The following is an 8,808-nucleotide window of genomic DNA, read 5'->3' on the forward strand; positions in this document are numbered from 1 at the left end:
AAGCGGGGCTCTCCGAGAGCACCTCACTCTCAACTCAGACTGACGCGCCAGAGATCTCAGTCATTTCTTCCCCCTTTACCTCCTTTATAGTTGTAAAACACCAGAGGAAGGAGGGGCTTGGGTTTCGCTGGTTCTGTTTTAAAACATCATGGCTTTCTGTTCCATGGGGGTGGGGAGGGGGATGCGTGGAGGGCCCAGCCCGCAAGGGTGACTTTGGTGAAGTCCCTGGTCTCTTGCTGCATAGATGAGGCTGGGGTGCAAGGAGACACCGTCACACGCTGCGAGGTTATTGGCTGGCAGGACCCGGGCCGGACGGTGCGCTACCTCGTACCACCACCAGGAGGCGACTGTTCCCTCTGGCTTTTCCGTTGGGGGTGCTAGAAAGGAGTGCGGGGGTCGGGAGGCAAGAGGGTGCAGACAGCACAGAAATAGTGTGGGGTCGCGTAGGGTGAAGCAAGATCGCAAAGGCCTAGGGCCATAGGTGGAGACCCTCTTCTGTCCGTGGGGAGTCCTTGTGGCCAGGAGAATTTCAGGGTCCTGGGTTCCCTCCAGAGCAGACTGGAGGGGGGGCGGTCACGCAGCCCGAGGCAACAGTTACAGCGGCGGGAGATGTTCCTTCTCTCACTTGCCAGGGAGCCCCTTCCTCCCAGTTGGTAGGACCAGGAAACACTGCTGCCTTCCAAGGTTTGTGCGCCACCCCGCGATGGACGGTCAGACTCCAGAACCCAACCGTGCGCAGTGGAGCGGGGGAAGCAGCCGAGGTGGGTTAACTGCATAGATAGGGACGGCTCTGAGCCCCCTTCCCCAAGCCCCTAAAGACGAGATTCCAGAAATTCCCAGAGGGACATAGCAAAGCCAAAGGGAAAAGGGAGTAGTAAAACTAACTTTGTCTTTCCCGAATCCCCCTTCCCCGCCCCCTCCGCCGTTGGCCGGGGTGCCCCCTGCAGGCGGCCAGACTCAGCACGACTTCAGCACCTGTTGCAGGTGGAGGCGCACGTCGGCGGCCGTTTCCCAGGGCACCACGCTGGCACGGAACGAGCTGGGCTCGGCCTTCTGGGCCTCCTGAATGAGGCGGTGCATGGGGTAGCCGCGGCGTGGGAAGGCCACGTCGCCGCCCGCCAGCAGCCCCATGGGGCAGAAGTCGTTGGCACCGTCGCCCACGTAGAAGAGGCGCTCGAAGTGCACGCCGTCGTGGGCCCGCTCGCGCAGGTAGTCGCTGAGCACCTTGTGCTTGCACATGTTGGCGGGGCATCGCGTGCAGCTGTGTGTGTGGAAAGGCCGCAGAGCCAGCAGTCCCCGCGCATCCGGCCCCGATGGGTTGCTGAGGATACGGCGGAACAGGCTGTGGTGGCCGGCAGCGCGCAGCGCGCTCTCCACGCCAAAGGTGTTGGCATCGGAGATGAGAATCACCTCGAAGCAGGCGCCCTGTTTAGCCACAAACTGCAGCAGGTCGCCCATGCCTGGCGACAAAGGGATGGCTTCGTAGATGGCACGCAGGTCCCGCGGTCGCACACCCTGCTCGCCCAGGTACTTGAAGACGCGCTGCATGTACTCGTTGTAGAAGCCCTCGCGGTAGGTGGCTCGCAGGCTCTCCGGGAGCCGCTGGCCCGGCGCGGCACGCACAATGGAATCGTCGCTGTTTTCGTCCACGATAGTCTCGTCGAAGTCGAAGGTCAGGAGGAAGCGCGGCGCGCCCTGCGCAGCCATCCCGCCGTCCTGGGAGCAGGGGGGAGAGCAGCAGGAGGAGGAGGAGGAGGAGGGAGCAAGCGAGAGGGGGCGCGGCAGGAGCCCGCCCGGGAGAGGCTGGTTAGCGGGCCACGGCCAGAGGCGCTGGCACATCCAAGACCTGAGGAGGACCCAAGTCTGGTTAAGCTGGGAGGAGTACCCAATGCCACCACCTCTATCCCCAGCCTTCCCTGACTACCCCAGTGGCACCTCTTAGTTAACTGCACCGGGGTTTATGCCCAGAGGGCTTCCTGGCACCTGTTTTCGGTACTCTCATCAGGGGCCAATGGGGCTTAACAAGGGTCAAAAGAAGGGAAGAGCAGCTTCCAAGGATCACCACTTCGGGGAAGTTTCTGGACTGGACTGTTTTGGAGACTTCCAGTGGCCCCTGTTGTTGGTGTGGATCAAGAGAGGGTGGTGGGAACTCTCCCCTTCCTCATTCCCTGAGGCAGAGTCAAGGGAAACCACCCATCCACCCAACTGGACCAGCTTCCCCATTCAACTTCTGGGCTGTGGGGAATCTATGGCTCTCTGGGAGCTGCTTCCAGCCCAATGGCACTGGACAGGGGTCTAGGGATGGGGCACAGCTTCTCCAGGGAGTCTGAGGGCCCTGTGCTGACAGCTCATCACTAATCACTTGCCAATTCCCCAGGAGGAACGTGTCAGCGGGTGGGGTTTCTGCCAGAGTCCGAAGCAAGCGGGCAGCAGGAGAAGCAGTGGGGCTTGGGGAGGTAAGAGCCTCCCGCACCAGGCCACGACATACCTGGGAGACAGGTAAGGGAGAAGAGAGAGAGCAGCAGTGGCTGAAAAGGCAGAGGAGTGGGAAGGGCCAGGTAGTGGGGACTTGAGGGGTGTGGAAGAGAGGGCTGAGAGGAAATCATGCTAAGGGATCTTGGAGACAGACTGCTGACAGGAAGACAGAGTAGGGGTAGGGATAGGGGAGTTCCAGGAAGTGGAGACCTTGGGCCAGAGTCATGTTGGAGGGGAGGGTGGTAGGCAGCAAGGGAGAGGACAGAGGACAACAGGGGAGATGTCAGGGCACAAGGAAAGGCAAGCAATGGAGGCAGCAAGAGCCCTCAGCAGCAAGTCTCCATCACCTTTGCCTGCCAGTGTGTGAGAGGCGCAGAGGGGCAGTGAGCAGGTGACGTGCAGCTTCCAGATACCCACACACTGCTTTTCTCCCGCCCAGCTGCCACCCCAGTTAATTGAGATGGGATTGTTCCTCTTTCTGGTTTCTTCCTAAACCCCTCTCTGATATTCCTGGGGTGCTTATGGCCTGGCACAGCATGTGAAACAGAAGCCCAAGCTCCTCATTTCAGAGCTGGGATTTCGATCAGCTATCTGCCGTCCTAACCAAGCTGTCCCTTCCACCTCATCCCTAGAGTCACCCTATGGTCTCATCAACATGCAGTGGGCATTTCAGTGGCCTAGGATCCTTCAAATTGCAGATATAAAGCATCAGGACCCCACACCTGGGATGGAAGCTTCTAGGAAATCATGAAGCTCCAGCAGAGGTGAGGTTAAACCTAAAATGGGCTGGATAGGGCCTCTCCCAAGGCCCTGTGGAAAGGTGATGGAAAACTGGGGGCTGAGGCCTCATCCTAGGAGACCCTCAGAGGGACCCACTTACCCTAGATAGGCAGCGGAGGCCAGAAACTGGAAAACAGCCACTCATTGTCGGTGCATTACCGTGGGCACCACCTGTAGGGACTCTGTTAGCCTCCAGCCGTCGTCAAACGTTCCTGACAACCACAAAAGTTCATTTGAGGGTGCCCAGTCAGCTGCCCTTGCTTCCACCAGGAATACCCACCTGGCCCCGGTCCTTCTGCTGAGCCACAGGAGGCACTCCCAGGGTCTTAGCAAGAGCAACCCCTCAAATAGGCCCAGCACCTACAACTCTAGAGAGGTTTCAGATGGTATCGGAGACCCAGAGAAGTTAACTGACTTTCCAAAAAGTCACCCACTCTAAATGGCAGACCGATCTCAAACCCACATCTGAGCCTGAGTCCAGTGTTTTTTCTCTAGTATCATCATTGTCCCTTAAATGTGTTTGACACATCATAGTTTACAAACCACCTTTCTTCATATTCTCTCACTACTCATCAGTCATAAATTCAGCCAATGAGAAGGGCTCAGAGAGGTTAACTAACCAGCCACGCTGTTTACATGGGGCATAGACTGCTTCGTGAACGCTTGACCGCAGCTTTGCCTTCCTCGTGCCCTCAAAAAGGAAGATGACCAAAGCTTACTATACCATAGCTGGGGTCTGGGACCCCCAGTCAGGTCTCACAGGTGATCTGGGGATGGCCTCCCTGGTGCTCTCAGGGGTCCGGTGGTCAGACAGGAGAGTCAGGTTGAAATCTCGGCTAGACTTTGGTGTGGCTTTGGGGACTGGGTTTAACCTCTTGAGGACTTCACTAAGAGAGCGGCAAAGGATACCACCTACAACGTCCAGTGCCTCTCTACTCTCCCCCCTGTGCTCCTGGGGTTGAGTGAGACCAGAGGCAGCTGGGACAAGATTTGGAAAGATACAGAGAGCCAGGAGACAAGACCTGGAGAGGAGCAAAGGTCTGGCTGGCTGCTGCCCTCTGGTGGTGACAATGGTGACTGTAAACCCCTCTGTCAAGGTGACACTCTTCCCTGACTATCCAGGAGGGAGAAGCAATTGCCCCAGGACAGAGACAGGGACATCCCAGGAGCAGGGCACAGGCTCTAGCACTATCCATCTTGTAGTACCCCCTCCCTCACAACACCTGGACCACACATGTGTTAAATCCTTCTGCAGGGATGGAATGCGGCTCTCAGTTTTTTCCAAGAACTTCTAATCTAGGAATTGGGAGAGGTGGTCAAAGCTGAATGAAGCAGTGGGCAAAGAGAGGGTGAGGGATGGGAGAGAAGAGAGGTTAAGGAAGAGGTGGGAGAGAAGGGGAGGGTTGCATGAGGGACAAGGAAATGGCATGGGTTGGAGCTGTCCCCAGTCCCTATCTGGAGAGAAGGGGAGGGTTGCATGAGGGACAAGGAAATGGCATGGGTTGGAGCTGTCCCCAGTCCCTATCTGGAGGGACTTCCAACCTTCCAGATTCCCAGCTGATATCACATGTCCAACCTCAGCCAGGTGATTTATAAGAGAAAGGTCAGGGATGCCACTCCCCTTGTAAAAGCAAACAGGACAGGCACATGCAGCACGTGGAGAAGCAAGGGGCAGATACAAAGATTCCAAAGGGTCACCAGCAGCTACCCAGGGACCAGCTTTCATCCCATAGAGAAGGGTCTCATTACTTTTCTTTCTTTTCTTTTCTTTTCTTTTCTTTTCTTTTCTTTTCTTTTCTTTTCTTTCTTCCTTCTTTCCTTTCCTTTCCCTTTCTTTCTTTTTCTTTCTTAGTTTCTTTCCTTTTTCTTTCTTCCTTCCTTCTTTCCTTTTTTCTTTTTCTTTCTTTTCCTTCCTTCCTTCTCTCCTTCCTTCCTTCTTTCTTTCCTTCCTTCCTTCCTTTTTTCTATTCTACTGACCATTAATTATGGTCAAAACTTCTCATTTTTTCAGCCAGGCAGGGTGGCTTAAGCCTGTAATCCCAACACTTTGGGAGGCTGAGGCAGGCAAATCACTTAAGTCCAGGAGTTTGAGACCAGACTGGGTGACATGGCAAAATCCTGTCTCTTTAAAAACAAAAATGAGCTGGGAATGGTGGCTTGTGCCCATAGTCCCAGACACTTGGGAGGCTGAGGCACGAGGATCACTTGAACCCAGGAGACAGAGGTTATAGTGAGCTGTGATGGTACCACTGCACTCCAGCCTGGGTGACAGAGGGAGTAACCCCATCCCCAAAACACACACACACACACACACACACACACAATTCCTCATATGTCATCATAAAAGACAGTTACATTTTTCTGCTAATAATAGTATCTAGGGGATTCAGTTAAACACTTATTGTTTGGTGAGTTGCCCTTGTTTCTTTTAGTCTCCAAGGCAGAAAGTCAGGCATCTTGGGTTTCTTCCCTTGAAAACTGAGAAGACCACGCCGTGACACCTCGTCTCCACCCCACAGGAGTCAGAGGAACCCCTTCCCCTGGTGGAATTTGGCTCTTGTCATGTTCCAACAGGTCTCTCACCTCTGACACCTTTGTTGTGAGGCATCAAATCCTTTTGTGGTCACCAGAGTCCCTCAGAGTAGGGGGCAGGATCTGAGCTTCTCTAACAGGCTAGAGAAGGGAGAAGGGTTTCTAGGGGGTTGCAGGGAGTCCATATTCTAGTCCCACCTAAAAGTAGTGCCTACCTCCTTAATTCTGCACCGAGTCAGATTCCTGCCTGCTTCTCCTGCCTTTCACACAAATGCTCTTAGATTAAATATGTGGGAAGGGGGTGGGAGGGAAACAGGCCCCTCTCTGATACAGGCCCTAAGTTTGAAATTCCCTTCTTACTGGGTGGATGGAGTTCCTAGAAAAGTTTTGGGATAGTTTTCCACAGGAAATGTGCAGAATGGGAATGGGGAGGCGAGGACGCCAGAAAGACCACAGTAACAAGCCCTCTCGGTCCAAAAACGAGTCTCCTTGTATCAGTCACTAGAAATCAGATCCAACAACTAAGCTAGAATTCCCTCCCTCTCCCGGACAGTGCTCCCAAACATGACCATCTTCCTTGCTCACCACTCCTGAACAGCAGATAGGAAAAACAGAGGCCCCGAGAGGTCAAGCTAACATCCTGGGAGTCACACAGCATCGGAACCGAGATTAGAACTCAGGAGTCTCTGGCGCCTCTTGGGAAAATTGCAGCTGGAGCTCCCCCTTGGCCCTGGAGACTCCCGTGGGCTGAGAGCTTGCGGTCCTGACCAGCTGGCGGTGGTGGCCCTGCGCCCTGGTGCCAGTGAGGCGTCTGGGTCTAGCAGTCACCTCTGGGCACTGCCTGGCTGGGAGGACAATCTGGGAGGGGATCTTAGGGGCAGGGGCAGGGAGGTGGCAGCTGCCGGTAGGGTTGGGGGAGAGATATTTTTAGAGGTGACTAGGAAGCCAGCACTCTGGCGCACCCCCAGCTGGCGGGCGCTGGGCTCCAATGCGGGCGGGGGGTGCGCGGCTGGGGAGGGGTATTGTGGGTGGCAGGGAGCAAGGGGACACCAATTCCTTGGCTTTGCCAGAGTCGGGGACAGAGGGATACCCCAGCACTCTGTTCCTGGGTAGGAGAGAGAAGGGCACTCACTCCTGAGCTCCAGAACTCCCCCACTGCCACGCGCGTGAAGGAGCGCCTTCAAACTCCACAGCCCCCACCCCGCGCCGGGACCCCAGCCCTCCCCTATCTCCCGGAGCCCAGGACTCACGTGGGGGCGGCGGCGGCAGAGGTCTGTCCCGGCTGAGTTTGGTGTGTAAGAAGTAGGGAAGGGGACTAGCTGAGGTATTGGGGCGCCGGATGGAGCAAGGGGTGCTTACGGGAATTGGAGGGGACGCGGTGTCTTATCCACCCCCGGATTTCTGGGCTCTGGCTCACGAGTCCCTCCAGTCCCGAGGGACTGAGGACGATGTGCGTCTGAGCCGTCCCCTCCACTTGCCCCCCATCCCCCCGGGCAGCCGCCGCGTCCCCTTTAAATGCCCGGGAGCCGGAGCCGGAGCCGGAGCCGCGGCCGGCGCTGCGGCTGCTGCAGCAGCGGAGCCCACCGCAGTCTCCACACGTCACAAGCGACTGTCCAATCACAGAGGCGCCGGCGCACATCAAAGAGGCGGGCCGCCCGAGGCCACGCCTCCCTCCTCCCCCAGAGGCTCCTGGAGCGCCAGCGAAGGTGGGATTGGGCGCTCGGGGAAAGGGTAGCAGGGTGGCGATGGAGCGCTGCGCTTCCGAGGAGCGTGGGTGGGGGCACCCTCACTGGAGCGGCTGTGGATATACGCTAAATCCCTGCCCACACACCCCAAATTGCCAGGGCTGTGGACTTTCTCATCTGCCGCCTCCAGGGCTCGGGTTCCTGAGATTTGCAGAAGTGCACCTCCACCTCCTGCCCATTCCGCTCTCGGTCCTAAACCCAGCGGCGCAGCGTCCCGGCCCGGTTCTCGAGACCCTTTCCCCAGGTTATAGGTTACTGAGGGTTGCGGGGGGGTAGCCGGGGAGTGACTCCCCCTCCTCCGCCCGTAAAGTTGGTGGAGGGGGTGGTAACAGACAGTTTGCCCCTTTTGCAAATGGCACTATAAATGAAAAACGCACTTTCTCCCCTGCTTCCTAAGAGCCTGTTTCTCCCCAACCCTAATCTCCTCCTTTTGGCCCTCCCAGCCTGCTAGTGAGGAGAAGGAGAAAAGATTGTGTTTAGAGAGGAAAGACGTGAAACTGGTATTTACTGAGAACATACGATGAATTGGGCATTCGGGTTAGGTCGCTGCGTTTATGGCTGAATGTTCACAACACTCGATAAATTATTTGCCTAGCCGTTCAAACCTGGACACACCTGACTGCAGTGGGTCACAAAGGGGTACGTAGGTGGGGAGAATGCACTTTGGAAGGCCAAGGTGGGAGGGTCGCTTGAGCCTCGGAGTTCGAGACCAGCCTGGACAACATAGGGAGACCCCCATCTCTACAAAAAATTAAGAAATTAGCTGGGCATTGTGGCATGCACCTGTAGTCTCAGCTCTACTTGGGAGGCTGAGGTGGGAGGATTGCTTGAGCCTGGAAGGTCAAGACTGCAGTAAACTGTGATCACACCACGACACTCTAGCCTAGGTGAAAGAGTGAGACCCTGTCTCAAAACAAAACAACAACAACAACAACAACAAAAGTGAGCTTGTCTGGGGTCACGCAGGTGGTAGGGCTGGGGTATCAACCTGGTTGCCTTATTCATCACCCCACACTGTCCCTCTCATTGTCTGTCATCCCTCCTCTCCTGTAAGCAACGTGAGGACCATGTTTGTCTTATTGATATACCCCGATCCCCTAGCATAGACAGCCTGGCTGGTACACAGTGGGCCTTGGATGTTTGTTGAGTGAGAACAGGTGCAGTGGCTTATGCCTGTAATCTCAGCACTTTGGGAGGCCGAGGCAGGTGGATCATTAGAGATTAGGAGTTTGGGACCAGCCTGGCCAACATGATGAAACCCCATCGCTACTAAAAA

General features: G+C 56.1%; 1 protein-coding gene across 5 annotated transcripts; it reads right to left on the reverse strand.

The window, feature by feature from the left end:
* Positions 1 to 67: 67 nt before the first annotated feature.
* On the reverse strand, positions 68 to 7,339 carry PHOSPHO1 (phosphatase, orphan 1). Of its 5 annotated transcripts, XM_011959905.1 has the most exons (4): positions 7,038 to 7,337; positions 3,356 to 3,467; positions 2,367 to 2,488; positions 866 to 1,846 (listed from the first exon to the last, which is right to left on the reverse strand). In XM_011959905.1, the coding sequence occupies exons 2-4, from the start codon at positions 3,398 to 3,400 to the stop codon at positions 958 to 960; spliced, it is 1,056 nt and encodes a 351-aa protein (XP_011815295.1). In that variant the 5' UTR covers positions 3,401 to 3,467; positions 7,038 to 7,337; the 3' UTR covers positions 866 to 957. The 5 variants fall into 5 exon arrangements, with proteins under 5 accessions (XP_011815296.1, XP_011815297.1, XP_011815298.1 ...); XM_011959906.1 differs by lacking the exon at positions 2,367 to 2,488 and having other exon boundaries at positions 68 to 1,846; positions 7,038 to 7,339; XM_011959907.1 differs by lacking the exon at positions 2,367 to 2,488 and having other exon boundaries at positions 68 to 1,716.
* Positions 7,340 to 8,808: the final 1,469 nt, after the last annotated feature.

This window comes from Colobus angolensis, unplaced genomic scaffold (assembly GCF_000951035.1).
Source record: "Colobus angolensis palliatus isolate OR3802 unplaced genomic scaffold, Cang.pa_1.0 Scaffold50, whole genome shotgun sequence".
NCBI lineage: Eukaryota > Metazoa > Chordata > Mammalia > Primates > Cercopithecidae > Colobus > Colobus angolensis.